Source organism: Peromyscus leucopus, chromosome 1, assembly GCF_004664715.2.
Source record: "Peromyscus leucopus breed LL Stock chromosome 1, UCI_PerLeu_2.1, whole genome shotgun sequence".
NCBI classification, from domain to species: domain Eukaryota; kingdom Metazoa; phylum Chordata; class Mammalia; order Rodentia; family Cricetidae; genus Peromyscus; species Peromyscus leucopus.
The window spans coordinates 107,848,375-107,864,019 of record NC_051063.1 but is presented as its reverse complement, the minus strand read 5'-3'; the positions used below and the strand labels follow the sequence as shown (position 1 = coordinate 107,864,019).

General features: G+C 40.7%; 1 protein-coding gene across 3 annotated transcripts in view; it reads left to right on the top strand.

Moving 5' to 3' along the window:
* Nucleotides 1-15,645, top strand: part of Gab2 (GRB2 associated binding protein 2) — a 157,170-nt gene that overhangs the window by 93,847 nt on the left and 47,678 nt on the right. For 2 of the 3 annotated variants that reach the window (XM_028877436.2, XM_028877439.2), the window contains one exon: nucleotides 8,417-8,717. In XM_028877436.2, coding sequence (XP_028733269.1) covers nucleotides 8,417-8,717 — 301 coding nt within the window. Of the gene's footprint in view, nucleotides 1-2,179; nucleotides 6,404-8,416; nucleotides 8,718-15,645 lie in introns of those variants that run through there. The other variant, XM_037197387.1, reaches the window with a different exon arrangement.

The window sequence follows — 15,645 nt, the reverse complement described above, 5'->3', positions numbered from 1 at the left end:
CTACTGTCACATTATTCTCATTTAGATTGCCATTTTCTCTGACCATGGAAAGCTATAGCAACAACTTCCAAAACAGATTGGGTTTTGTTGTTGTTGGGTTTTTTGGTTCTTTTTTTCTCTTATTTCTTTCTTTCTCTGGTTCACCTTCCTTGAGCTAGATGAGCACTATTTGACCTTTGAACAAGTAGGTACAGAGCACTATTTAACATTTCTTGCTGCTGTGCACTTGGAGGTGGCCCCCAATACCGATAAAGATGGGGCTTACTAGGGTAGCTCTGAAGGCCTTTCAGGGCCTCCAAGCCCTTCCTTTCCTCCTTTCTACAGTTAAGAGACTCACCGAATTTTCCAAACCTGTCTTATCTTTTTTCCCATGCCCAGGCATTGTTTGTACTGTGTGATCTTTTAAAGAAAAGACTTTCTCCTTTCTTTACAGCCTTCCTGGTTGTTTATAGTCATTCATTTCTCTCTCCTCTGTGTCCCTCCCTTTCCCCCCTTCCTCTCCCTCCCCCCTCTCTGCCTCTGTCTCCAGAAGTTTGAGTTTCTATTTCAGTGATCTGCTAGGACATTGTGTCTCTTTTTGTGATACTTTAAAAACGCTGCTTCTTCTTTTAGGGCTGTACATTATTGCCTTATCTTCCTGAAACTTGATAAATATTTTAAGTCGCTTAAAAGGAATGTTTGTGTCTTGCCTCTCTTCTTTATCCCACATAGCATAGGCCACAGTTCATCTTTGTTTTCACTGACTACTTAAAAACAACAACAACAAAAAAAAAAAACTTGTTGATTCGTCATAAGACAAAAATTTCCACATATTTACATTTTTTTAAAGTTTTTTTTTTTTTTTTTATTTGGAGGGGGATCTGTGTATGTGTTCATGCACATGTGCACAAAAGTGCCCACAGAGGTCAGGGTCAGATCCCCTGGAGCTGGAGTTACAGGGGACTATGTATCACCTTGTGTGTGCTGAGAACCTAACTCCTGTCCTCTGGGAAAGTGACAAACACCCTTAACTGCTGAGCCATCCCGTTCTTTATTTACTTTTTAAATATTTTATAGCTTTGACATTTTACTTTCAAATCCATGATTCATCTTTTGTTACTGTTTTGTTAGCCTATTTGCTTTTCATGGGAGGTCTCCCTGTGTGGGCCAAGTTGGTCCAGAACTCATAATCCTACTTCAGCCTCTTCCTGAGTATTTGGTATTATGGGCATGTACTACCACTCCTTCCCCAGGCCCTTTTTATATGGATTCTCGGTTTCTCCAGCACCATTTGTTGAAAAGGCTGTCTGTCTTCCATTGAATTTCTTTTACACCTCTATCAAAATCAGTGGGGCCAGTAAGATATTTCAGTGGATAAAGATGTTTTTACTAACAAACCTGGCAACCCAAATTTTATCTCCAGGCCCGTGATGGAAGGAGAAAACCAACTCCTACAAGTTGTCCTCTGACCTCTACACTTGCATTGTGGCACACATGCCCCCCCCAAATAAATGTAATATAGAAGTAAATAAAAATCAGTGGGTATGTCATGTGGTTCTAGTTCTCGGTTCTCTGTCTTGTTTCCTTGTTCTGTATGTTTGTAGCTCTCCTCCAGTACATATAGTCCTGATTGTTAGAGCTATAGAACATTTAAAATACATTCACTGCGCTGGAGAGATGACTTAGTGGTTCAGAACACCGCCTGCTCTTTCAGAGGACCCAGTTTCAATTTGCAGCATCAACATGGTAGTTCAAAACCATCCACAACTCCAGCCAAGGGCACCACACACATAAACACACATGGTACACAGACTAAAAACACTCATAAAATAAATTTTTAAAATATAGTGCCCTGAGTCTATCCATTTTAATCTTCTTTTCCAAAATTGTCCTATCTATTTTTATCCTCTTTTCTTTCCATGTATACTATAGAATAAGCTTGTCTAGATCAACAAGCTTTGGGATTTTTATAACTATTGTGGTAAACATGTGTGTGTGTGTGTGTGTGTGTGTGTGTGTGTGTGTGTGTATGTGTGTGTGTGTTGGAAGATGTACTGTATTGATTCTTCTAATGTGTGGTATACCTGTTGAAACATTTAGGACTACTTTGACTAATTTTATCAACATTATATAGTTTGTAACATATATGTTCTGCATGCACAATGTTTTGTTAGATTTATACTTTTCATTTTTTTTAAGTGATTATAAATGATCCTGTGTTGTTGCTTTTTTTTTCTTTTTTCCTTGTTTTTGGTGCTGAAGGTTGGACCCAGGGTCTTATTCATGGTAAACAAGCACTCTACCATTGAGGTATCCACCCAGCTCCAATGTATATTTTTTTATTGTCTATGCTAACATTCATTGCTAGACTAGAGAATAAGTAGTCTAAAAGTAAATAGATTTTTTTTTACTTATCTTGTATCCTGTGACCACCATGTTCTCAGAATTATTTTGCAATTATTTGTGGATTTTCATCATAAATAATCATGTCATCTGAAAATAGGACAGTGGTTTTCTTTTCTTTTGTCTTTATCCTTTTTCTGGTCTGTGTGTTTCTTATATCTGTTTCCTCCTTTGTCACATGACTAGAACTTCCAGCATGGTGTTAGAAGTGATTGTCTTTGTCTTGCTTCCAATTTTGTTGGTCTTTCAGAATTCACTGTAATCTATAACATTAGATACTGATCTTCTTATGCAATTTATCAGATTCAACAAATTCAACTATATTCTTGTCTTCTGAGTTTTTAAAATGAATGCATATTCTTTTCTGCATTGATGCAACATTGTTTTCAGCTTTAGCCTTTCTATATGGTGGGTTATGTTGGTTAATTTCAAATATGTCTTACATGTACAAATCAGCTCTACCTCCTCATACTAAGCCCCACTTAGTTACCTGGCTCTTTGGATTACTGAATTGCATTTAAGTCCGTAATCCACTTTAATTTTTTTTCAAGATTTTGTGTATATGATAACAGTCCTGAAAAACTTTCTTTTTACAGAATATTCAGGACTTGTGTTTCCATATTGTCTTTGCATTTTGTGTTAGTAATCCAAGAGTAATTTTTCATATCTGTGTCATGGGCATTTTCAGCTAAAGCTCCCAAACCTCTTCATAAATATTTATTATGTGCCTGCTCAGAATGAAAGGGCAGAGCTAAAGAACTCAAATCATGGAGATTCCAACACATACTTTTATCTTGTTCTCTTTTCTGTGATCCTTTTGTGTACCTTTCTTATTTTCTGTTATAAAAAGTTATTTTTAAATTACACCTAGTAAAATGAATAAATTATGTACTCATTGAATGAAAAAATGCCAATACATTTTTATATTATACAGTGTATAATATAAAGTGTACAAATACTATGGTACATTGAAAAGTAGGTTTAATAGGTCAGCTGCTGCTTGAGTTAAGTATTCCCTTCAGTGCCTGTCTCTCTGGAAAGGGCTGTCCCTACATCATTGATGTTCAGGTGCAAGTATGAACAAATATACAGACACATCTCAAAAAGAAGAAAATGATGTTTGCCATAGGTACTTTAAGAGCTTCCCAGGTTCTCCTTCCAAGGAAGTAGTATAGGCCAATAAACGGCTGCTTACAAAATGCTGATGTATTCATATATGTGTACACACACACACACACACACACACACACACACACACACACGTATACTCACTCTATATATAGCTGTATACAGCACCTACTGGATACATCTATACAAATATACAGAGTTTCACAAACAATGGCCGGGACAAGATTTTATGTGACTATAATTAAATGTCTGTTATTTTTATTTTTCCTCAATTTTATTATATATGGTAATACCTCAATTTTAATTTAATCTAAGGCTTATCAGACCTCATGTATAGTTCCCTTGACCAATTAAGTGCCATAAGGACTTTATGCTAGAAAGCAATCAAGTAATGAACATATTTATTGATTGCTATTTAGGTGCTAAGCAGTATTCTAAATACTGTGACTATAGCATGGGAGTAAGGAGGTGCATTGGTTACTTTTGTATTGCTGATAAAAACACCTTGTCCAAGGCAGTTATAGAAGAGTTTGTTTGGGCCTATGATTCAAGAGGGATAAAAGTCCATCATGGGGGAAACATGGCAGCGAGTGACAGACGTGGTAGCAGCAGCAGACAGCTGAATGCTTATCTCTTCAGACACAAGCAGAGAGATCAGACTGGGGGTGGGGCAAAGCTGCAATCTCTCAGAGCCCACCCCCACTGACACACTTCCCCAGCAAAGGTACACCTCCTAAACCTCCCAGACAGTACCACTAACTATTTCTGAGCCTATGGGGAACACTTCCATTCAAAACCCTGCAGAAGGGAAAAGAAATGAGAATGAAAGGTCCCTGTGCTGGTGGCAGTTCCATTCTGGGAAGTGAATGCAGACAGTCCACAGAAATGGTGTGAGTGCTAATAAGACCAATGACACCAGTGAAACCCGAGGAGGAGAAAGAAGAATGTGAGTGCTTGCTAGGAGAGGAGGGGCGGGGGAGCAGCTTCTCAACAATGTGACGTGAGGATACACACTTGAATAAAGAATAAGGAATGGGAACACTGGGAGAAGGCACGTGTGTCCAGAAAGAACAACTAAAATTAAGAGCCTGAGGCAGGTATGTGCCTGGCAGTGTTTAAAGCCAGTATGACAACAAAATGGACAAGATTGAAGTGTGATAATGACAGGAGGTTCAGGCATACCAGGCTATGTTTATGAATAAGGGAAAAGAGAACACCAGCCCTTGGTCCAATCCTCAGCACCATGAAGAGGGAAAAAACAAGAGGGGGAAAGCAACTTATTTAGGATCACAGTTTAGAGGTTTCAGTTAGTCCTGTTGTTTTAAGCTGTAGTAAGGAAGTACCTTATGACAGAGACACGTGTTAGAGCAAGCTGCTATCTTTGGCCAGGAAGCAAACAGAGAAAAGAAGAGAGTCCTGTAGTCCCTTCAAAGTCATGTCACCAGTGACCTAAGTTCTCTCTCTTGGCCTTATTCCTTAAGAATTCTACAACCTCCCAAATAGCATTACAACCTAAGACCAAAGCTTTGGAATTATCCAAGAGCCAAATTGTAACTTAGGCTAAGGGGCCATCATAAAGGAAATTGGTTTTTACTCTGAGTGGGTAGACAGTGATTTCATGCAGAGAAGTACAGCCTACCTTGATTTACATCCTATCCTGCTTTCTGACCTCACTTTTGTGAATAGATTGTTGAATGGAATCATAAAGGGTATAAAAATCAATGCAATTATGGGGTAGTGAGATGGTGTTTTTGCTGCCAAGCCCAGTGACCTGAGGTCAATTCTTAATAGGAACATAGTAGAAGGGGAAAATTGACCCCAGCAAGTTGTTCTCAGACACATACATACATACATACACACACACACACACAGTAACGTGCACACAGTTCATACATACAGACACATAAACACACAATGAAATTAGAGAACACCAGGGAAGATAAGGAACAGATATTTTGAACTCTTTCACTGACAGAATTTGCCGATAGATTAAATATTGAATATGAGAATAGTTGCCTTTGACATAGGAAGGATGTTATAGCCATAATTAAGATGGGAAAGATTGTAGGAAAAAAATGAGTCTGAGGAATATTAGAAGGCCAAATTTTGGAGGTAGATAAGAGTTGAGACAGAGTCTCATCTTGTATACTAGGCTGGCCTGGTAGTCACTGTGTCAAACTGGCAACAACCCTGTCTTAGTCAAATGCTGAGATGACAGATGCGAGCCACTATGGCTGGCTGGAAGTTCCATTTTTAACATACTAGGTTTGAAATGCTTAATAATGGAGAGTTGGGCATAGGACTCGGGTTCCTCAGATAGGGTTAGGCTGGGGGCTGACATTTGGAAATTGCAGCAAGTAGATGGCTTTGATCCAATGGTGGGTGTAGAAACAATCTATCTGAGAACTGAGCATTGGAACATTCTAGGGCTTAGAGAATAGGGGAAAAAAACAGCAATGGGATCTGGAAAAGCAATACCAAGTGGGAAATTGAGAGTGAATGCCAAAGCCTATCAAGAAAGTGTGTCAATGAAGGTGGTACAATGAAGGTGTGCCAATAATAGACTACTGTAAAATGTTCCTGAGAGATCACAGTGAGGCTCAAGAACTAGTTAGCAGCACTGGAGTCTTCACAGCCTTTGATAAAGTATCCCAGAAGTAGTGGGGAGCAGCCCAATGAAAGTACCTTCATATGGGAAAAGACAAAACCAATAAGCACAGTTCTATAGAAATTGAAGCTTAACTTAAGAGGAATTGAAAATTAGCCCTAGTCAAAGATGAAGATGGAATCATGACACCTTTTACCTTTTTCCTGAGATAGTGGAAATGATTCTCGCAGGGAAGGATGAAGCCACTTCTGTGGAGAGGGCACAGTTGTTGAAGCGATGTTCCAGGTGGGTAAAAGTGTATGTGCCTAGGGAAGAAGGCTGCTATAAATTATTAAGAGAGCTGCCTGTACTCTCCAGTACCAGAGAATGTGGCTGTGGAGGCAGGTGCATTGGCAAATGTGGCACCGGATCTCTTTTGATTGTATTTCCTCATGAAGTTTTGGAGATTTAAAGAGAGATCAGAGATTGTTGACAAAGAGCACGAGAAAGTCCTGGACTAGGTCAATAAGATGGTTGGGCATTGTGAGTGGCCTGTGTGAAGGCCCAGGAAAGGCAATCTGCAGCAAGCTATTCTACTTTCCCTCTACCTTGCATAGCTATTATCACGTGAGGACAGGTAGAGTAGGCAGAACACTAGACTTAGCTGGAGGTTGTGGTTTTGCCAAGTAAACAAGAGAAATGGAAAGAGAAGCAAAGAAATTATAAGGAGGGATCAAGAGTGTTGATTACTGAAGAGATTGAGGACAAGGATAAAAGGGGAGTGTGAAGTATTGGTAGAATTAATATAGCTCCCTGAAGGTTGAAGGAATTGTGATGATGATAATAATAAATTATTGACATTTATAGTACTCTGGTTCATTTGCATTAAAAAACCCTCTCATAAATAGGGTAGATGGTGATAGTGATGGTTATGATTCTCATTTTGTAAATAAGGAAAGATCCAAAGAAATAAGTAACTTAGTTGAAAAATCATGCAATGAGTCTGTAGTAGAGCTCAGACTCAACCCAAAGCTCTGTAACTGTATTTAGTTTTTGGTTGTTTAGGGGTTTATTTTTTATCACTGTGTATCAATTCTGCTCAGAGTTTATTCAGTCATGTTGAAGAGATACAGTGTAGAAGACAGCATAAAAACATATGTAGTCAAGTTTTAAATTCCATAATATGGGATAATATAAGACATTTTTTTATTCAGTACTAGAGAGCACTTGACATGAGCAAGTAACTACCACGAGTCTTAGGAAAACTATGTCAATAAATAGGACTGAAGGGGAGGGGGAAGGCCCTAAAGGTAGATACTCAGAGAATTTCCACAAAGATTTCTCAGCAGTGATTTTTCAACGACATCATGGTTTGGTAACGGGCATACTGTAGGAAATTAGGAAATTTATTTTTCTGCTACCTTGGTATAACATTGTTGCTTTAACTCACATTGCCTTAATCTGTAAGCTGAGATTTTTATGGCTTTGCAAGTGCTCCCTAGCCTGACATTTTATGAGTATGTATCTAGTCTAAAGGAGTAGTTGCACTACTCCTGTACTAACATGTTCTAAACCCATCTTCCATTATTGAGTTGAGGAATCTGAAAGGGAAATGTAGGCCATGAGTACCTGAAGGGTCCAGCAGTCCCTAAGTTAATAGGTATGAGTCTAGGGGGCAGCAACTGAGATTTCCTGGCTCTTGTGTCCCAGAATAAAGAACTGGACTAGCAACACAAGGATAGTGATAGAAATAGAGACAGTTTATTAAGAAAAGAAAGGCACACTGAGAATGAAGTGGGCTAGAGAGCTGGCACAGGTCCCAGGCCCTCTGGCCTTGACAGTCTGGATTCTTTATAGGTAACATATAACACTCTCCTTCCTCATTTAGAGAGCTTAAGGTTTAGGCATTTGTTTTTTGTTTTTCTTGTTAGGAAATGCTCTTGTTTTATTACATGTAGCCAATGTCCAGAGGTTCCCAGTCTTCCTTTGTCAACGGGCTTCTTTTATATGGTAATCTTAATTATTTAATTACATATTTATTTGCTGGAGCACAAATACTATGATGTGTATGTGGAGGTCAAATGATAACGTTCATACCTTGTGGGTTTTAGGGATTGAGCTCAGATCATTAGGCGTGGTGGCAGGTACCTTTATCCACTGAGCAGTCTGGTGGGTCCCTCACATGGTGATCTTGGAGCCTTTCTCTGCAGGCCCTACCCTGTCATAACCATCCTCAATGGATGGTATGTGAGGACCTGCTAAAAGCTCTAAGATAACTAATGGCATTTTCTCCTTCTTTCTGTGTCTCTGGTGATTTAGGCCTGGAAGAAACGCTGGTTTATACTGCGGAGCGGCCGGATGAGTGGCGACCCAGATGTTTTAGAATACTACAAGAACGAGCACTCCAAGAAACCCCTGCGGATCATCAACCTGAACTTGTGTGAGCAGGTGGATGCAGGCCTGACCTTCAACAAGAAAGAGCTGCAGGACAGTTTTGTGTTCGATATCAAGACCAGTGAGCGTACTTTTTACCTGGTGGCTGAGACAGAGGCCGACATGAATAAGTGGGTCCAGAGCATCTGCCAGATCTGCGGCTTCAATCAGGCTGAGGAGAGCACAGGTATGAGAGCAAATACAGCTCTTTCCCTGAGGACTCTACCAAGACCTCAGGTTCCTCCAGATAGGAAAGCTGGCCCTAGTTAAGATTTCTTTTTTGGCACAAGTGATTGGCAAATGGGGAGAGTATAACAGAGTTGACCTGATATAGAGAGACTCCTGGTTCTAATACTGCTCAAATGGAGAATCAAGAAAGGTGAGGGTCACGATGATGCTAATGATGTTTCAGGTGTCTTGATGCTTCCAGCATTTGTCAGCTCACAACCATTTCTCCCACTCCCTGTTTAACACACCTTGCCACCTGTCAGCCATGCCATAGGAAAGATCTCCCTTGGATCACACCTCTGGACCATTTCTATCTGTTCTGCTCCATCTATTTCAGACCATCTTACAATTTACTTGCTTGTTTCTTAGGCATCCTTTTTGGTTATTGATATATAATCTCGTGTTCCTTTATATCCACTTGAGGACAGATAAAAGGATGAAATGCTGAATTTATGTTTGAGTTTTGATAGCCCTTTGTTAAAAAGTACCTCAACTTGTGTATTTATGTTTTATGTGTGGGAGGAGTGTGAATACACATTCATGCACATTTAGCAGCCAAAGGAGCATTGGTTATCTTCTTCTATCACCCTCTGCCTTATTCATTGATATGTAAATATCTTTTCTTCTTAAAAAAAAATCTTCCCACTATTTTCAGAACTTGCTAGTATCTCATATTTGTAAGTCATAACTGTGACTTTTTAATTACAAAAGTTTTATGACCACTATAACAATATCCCTAAGCACAGTCTCTTTTTTTGTAGGTTTTTTTTAATTATTAAGAGATTTTCTATTCATTTTACATACCAACCACAGATTCCCCTCTCCTCCCTCCTCCCACCCCTCAGCATTCCCCTCAACCCACCCCCATTCCCACTTCCTCCAAGGCAAATTCTCCCATAGGGAGTCAGCAGAGCCTGGTACATTCAGTTGAGGCAGGTCCAAGCCCCTCCTCCCTGCACCAAGGCTGCAAAAAGTGTCCCACCATAGGCACTAGGCTCCAAAAAGCCAGTTCATTCACCATAGATGGTTCTGATCCCACTGCCTGGGGGCCCCCTAAACAGTTCAAGCTAAACAACTGTCTCGCCTATCCAGAGGGCCTAGTCCAATACCATGGGGGCTCCTCAGCTATTGGTCCATAGTTCATGCGTTTCCACTAGTTTGGCTGGTTGTCTCTGTATATTTTCCCATCATGATCTCAATGTCCCTTGCTCATAGAATCCTTCCTCTCTCTCGTCAGTTGGACCCCTGGAGCTCGGCCTGGCACCTGGCTGTGGATCTCTGCATTTGCTTCCATCTGTCACTGGATGAGAGCTCTATGATGACAGTTAGGGTATTCAGCCATCTGATCACCAGAGTAGGCCACTAATCTTCCCACTAATTTCAGAACTTGCTAGTATCTCATATTTGTAAGTCAAAACTGTGACTTTTTAATTACAAAAGTTTTATGACCACTATAACAACATCCCTAAGCACAGTCTCTGAATAAAATGCAGCAAGTATCTGCATGCATGTAATATTTTTAGCATTAAATGGTGTGGTTGCCTCAGTAGCAAAATAGAAAAGGAGATTGACCCAGATTACCTTGAATGACTTACGATCTAGGAAAGTAGGACAGAATGCATTTCTTGTCAGAAGCAGTGTGTTGGGCTCACAAGAAAGAGCCTCAGGTAAAGATCTGCTGCACAAGCCTGACAGCCTGGACTCTGTCTCAGAGACTCACAGGAAGAAAGAACTAGCTCACAGGAATGTCCTCTAGCCTCAAACCCACTGTGGCATTCATAATAACAGTAATTATTAGTTGGTTATCATTTTGTGGTGTTGGAAACTACACACAAAGCCTTTGTGTCTAGGTCAGAACTACTACTCAGCTGTAGCCCCAGCCCTTATCATTTTTTTCTACAAAGTAAGTATAATTTACACAGATCTAGAAATAATTCAAAGGTTCTTATTCTTCATGTTAAATTCTATCATGCAAAATGATAGCTTAATTCTTTAAGTAAATGATACACAGGTGATAATTCAAGTTTATAACTCATAAATCACAGAAAAACACTTTAATTCCTTCTACTATAACCGATTCAAGAAGATATGAGGTTATGTTTACATCACTGAGCTGGCTAGTAATGAACATTTTACTAGTTTATTTTATAGTTCCAAACCATTACCATGTAATTTGAAATGTTAACAATTTAAATGTCTAAATATTCTAAATAGCAAACACCTGTTAGCAGTGTGCACTAAAACATTCGTGGTTATCATAAACAGTGACTGTTCATACCAAATAATTAAATGTAAAATATCATACCAGGTCCTCTCAGAGAAACACAGAAATAATGCTGAAGGTCTCACTGTTGTTGCTGTTAATTTATAATTTGGAAGAATGAAATAAAAGCCAGAAGTCAGAAATGCATGACTAGATAGTTACAGTACAGTGCAGTTAGTGAGGTCCTTGCTCAGAAAACTGGAAAACAGCTCCCAGAACAAACAGCCAAGGGTCTGGAAGAGGAGAAGATGGTTCCGTCGGTCAAGTATTTGCTTCACAAGCGTGAGGACCTGCGTTCAGTGCACCACGTAAGGAGCTGATGTGGCAGCAGTGCTGCCGAGAGGGAAGGGAGACCCCTGAAGCCTGCCGGCAGGCTAACCAGCCTGGCCAAATCAGTGAGAGGCCCTGTCTCAAAACGATGAGGTAGACGGTGACCAAAGAAGACACCTAACAGCAACCTCTGCTCTCCACGTGTATAATGTGCACACCCATTTACATGGATGCATGTGCAAACACACACACACACACACACACACACACACACACACACACACATTTGGGCATGGTGGCTCATGACTTTAATCTGAGCACTCAAGAAATTAAGGCAGGAGGATTGCATAAGTTTGAGGCCAGCTTGGGTAACAAGAGTTAGACTTGTCTCAAAAATCAAAAAGAGGCCAGGGACAAAGCTCAGTGAGTCAGTCCTGATGACCTGAATTCAATCCCCAGAACTCAAGCTGGATATGACATGGAGCATCTATAATCATAGCACACCTATAGGAAATGGGACCCAGAGATAGGAGAGTCATTTGGAAGCAAACAGCTTGCTAGCCTAGCATATGAACCTCTGAAATGGCAGAGTGAGAGGAGGGAAATTCACACACACATACACACGCACTCTCAAAACAAGTTTTGCCTCAAGAAACAATCCCTATATGCAAGGCTCAGGGAACATCACAGAAGAGGTGGGGTAGAAAGATTGCAAGAGCCAGAAACCAGAACATCTACTTCAAGATAGTGTCTTCTCTATATGTCAGGAAAGCTACAGCCATAAAATCTCAACAACATGGTCACCTAAACAAGGCCTGCATAGTGATAGCACATGGTTGACATGCCAGCAGGGATGGGGGAAACCTCACAAAGCCCCAACCCTAAATGAAAACTACAGTTAAATAATGACCACAGCAAAAAGAAGAATCAGTCTTCCCCAGGGATGAGCTCCCTAGTTGGTTATCTATTATAAAGTGGTCAGCCCTAAAAATATATGCATATGAGTAACACTAAATGGACTCAGCAAGTTGTATTTATATTTATACACACACCCATAACAATAATTAAAGAAAATGGGGGTTATAAATTTGAGAGAAGGGGTAGAGAATCACACGGGAAGAGTTGGAGGGAGAAAGGGGGGAAATGATATACCAACTGGGGCTGGGCACCCCCAGTCATTTGTTCTCTTCACTTTGAAAAGTTGTAGCTTTCTACAGTGTTCTCTGTTTACTACAAAAAAAAAGTTCTTTAAATGAGCACTATACTTATCTGTGGGTAAAAGGATAAGTACTTAGAATGCAGTTAAATTTATGCTACTTTGGCTGGGCGGTGGTGGTGCACACCTTTAATCCCAGCACTTGGGAGGCAGAGGCAGGCAGATCTCTGTGAGTTCAAGGCCATCCTGGTCTAGAAAGTGTGTTCCAGGACAGCCAGGGCTACACAGAGAAACCCTGTCTCAAAAAAACAAACAAAATACATTCACACACACACACACACACACACACACACACACACTAGTTTGGAAAAGTGGCAGTATTAAGTTCTCTAGGTTCTATGGCCTCACCAGCCATTTGTAGTTGACTAGGCTCACAGTACCAAGCATGAATTCCCTCTTAATGAGTGGGCTTTATGTCCAGTTAGACAGCTGTTGATTGCCCTCAAGATATAAGTGCCACTATTGAACCTTTGGGGATACCTTAACCTGTCATATCTGGGTAGGACTGTGGTCTTCGCCAGGGTTTTGGTTGCTGTGAAGAGACACCATGATCATAGCAACTCTTTTTTTTCTTCTTTAAACAAATTTATTTATTTATTTATTTTACATTCTGGCTGCAGTTTCCCTCCTCTCCTTCTAGTCCCATCCCTCTGTTCCAAACCCCCAATGCACTCCTCCTCCATTTCTGTTTAGGAGAGGGCAGGTCTCTCATGATATCAATAAAACATGGCATAGCAAGTTGCAATAAGGCTAAGCACCTCCCCATGTATTAAGGCTGAGCAAGGTGACCCAGTATCAGGAGTAGGGTCCCCAAAGCCTGTAAAAGAGTGGGAGACAGCCCCTGTTCCTACTGTTAGGAGTCCCACAAGAGGACCAACCTACACAACTGTCATATATATGCAGAGTGCCTGGGTCAGTCCCATGCAGACTCTCTGGTTGTCTGTTCAGTCTCTGCGAGCCCCTATGAGCCCAGGCTAGTTGATTCTGTGGGTTTTCTTGTGGTGTACTTGACCCCTCTGGCTCCTACACTCCTTCCTCCCCATCTTCTGCAGGATTCCCCAAACTCCACCTACTGTTTGGCTGTGGGTCTGCATCATTCATCAGTTGGTGGACGAAGCCTCTCTGATGACAATTAGGTTAGGCACCAATCTGGTCACAGGAGATGGCCAGTTTAGGCTACGCATCCACTATTGCTAGGAGCCTTAGCTGGGGTCATCCTTATAGATTCCTGGGAAAGTCCCTTGAGCCAGATTTTTTACCTGACCCTGAAATATCCCCACTTTCTAGTAGTCTCTTTCAGTACTCTCCCCCTCCATCCCTCCCACAACCTGATTGCTCATGTTCCCCATCTGCCCTCAGTCCACTCAGGAAATCTTTTTCCCCTTCTCAGGGAGATCTAGGTGTTCCCCCCATGAACCATCCTTGTTACCTAGCCTCTCTGGGGGGCTGTGGATTGTAGCATGGTTATCCTTTATTTTACAGCTAATATCCACTTATGAATGAGTACAACCATGTTTGTCTTTCTCAGTCTGGGTTATCTCACTCAGGATTAAGTTTCAGAGGTTTAGTCCATTATCATCATGGCAGGGAGCATGGCAAAGAACAGGCAGACATGGTGCTGGCTACATCTTGATCAGAAGGCAACAGGAAATGGTCTCAGACAATGGTCATTATCTTGAGCATAAGAAACCTCATAGCCTGCCCCCACTGTGGCACACTTCCTTCAACAAGGCCACACCTACTCCAACCGCACCTCCCAACAGTGCCACCCTATGAGCTTATGGGGTCAGTTGCATTCAAACTGCTACAACTATCGATTGTTTCCTCCTGGGCAGCTTGCATAGCACCTTCTGGCACTGTAAAAGCTAGTCCTTGGGCAGGAGGCTGCCAGGCCTTCTCTGGCTCAATTCTAAGTCCTGTGTCTAAAGTATGTGGAGTCTTCAGAAATAAGCGCTTATCTTTAAATTCTGGGAGGTAACCAAGGGCAATGGCAGTAGCCTATGTTGTTTGATGAGTTTCTTGGACTCCCCTGAACAGCAACTCAAAACAAGGTTTCTTATGCTCGGTACTAAGGTCTTTTTTAAATAGGCTATGGTTCTTGAGGGAATGCAGTATCACCCTAAGTGGCATAACTTTATTTAATGTATACACACATGAACACATATATTATATCATATATGTAATTTTAGGTAAACATAAAATAATATGATTTTCAGGACTGGAGAGACGGCTCAGTAGTTAAGAGCACTGGTTGCTCTTCCAGAGAACTTGGGTTTCATTTCAAGCATGCACATGGCCACTAACCAACAGTCTAACTCAAGACCCTCTTCTGGTCTCCATAGACATTGCATGTTGCACAGACATACATGCAGACAAAACACCCATACAGTCCTGAGATGATAGACATGTATCACTGCACCCAGCTTTTTAAATGGGTGCACTCAACCCAAACTCAGGTCCTCATACTCATACTCATACTTGCAAAACAAACACTTTACTGAATGAGCCCTCTCACTCGTCCTGTTTTCTCTCACCCTTAGGTTATTCATTTTGGTCACTGTTCCCACTACTGTACAGAAGCATTTTAGTTATTACATTTGAGGTAAAAGTCAAGTCACAGTCTTCTGTCTGTGAACAGCCAGTCCCCAGTATCAGTTACTGAGGAAGCTGTCCTTTCTCTAGTATATGTTGTTGGTGCCTTTGCTGCCAATTAGGTGGATGAAGATATGAGTTTGGTTTTGGGATCTCTAGTCTATTCCATTGGTCTGTGCATCTGTTTTTATGCCAGTATCACGTTGTTTGGGTTCCTATGGCTCTGTAGTATGACTGGTATTGTAATGTCTCCATTTGTTCTTTTTTTTTTCAAGATGGCTTTGACTATTTAAGATTCTTTTTCTAGTTCTGTAAAGAATGCCTTTGATATTTTGATGGGAATTTCATTGGATCTATAAATTGTTTTAGGTAGTATGAATATTTTAACTATTAATTTATCCAAGCTTTGAATATGTGCTCATGTATTTGTATTTTTGTGTGTCCTCATTAATTTCTTCTTTGGTGTTCTTTAATTTTTCATTTAAGATGTCCTAGGTTTTTTTTTTATTTTTAGAGTCTTTGGAGCTGTTTTGTAGGATTAGTAGT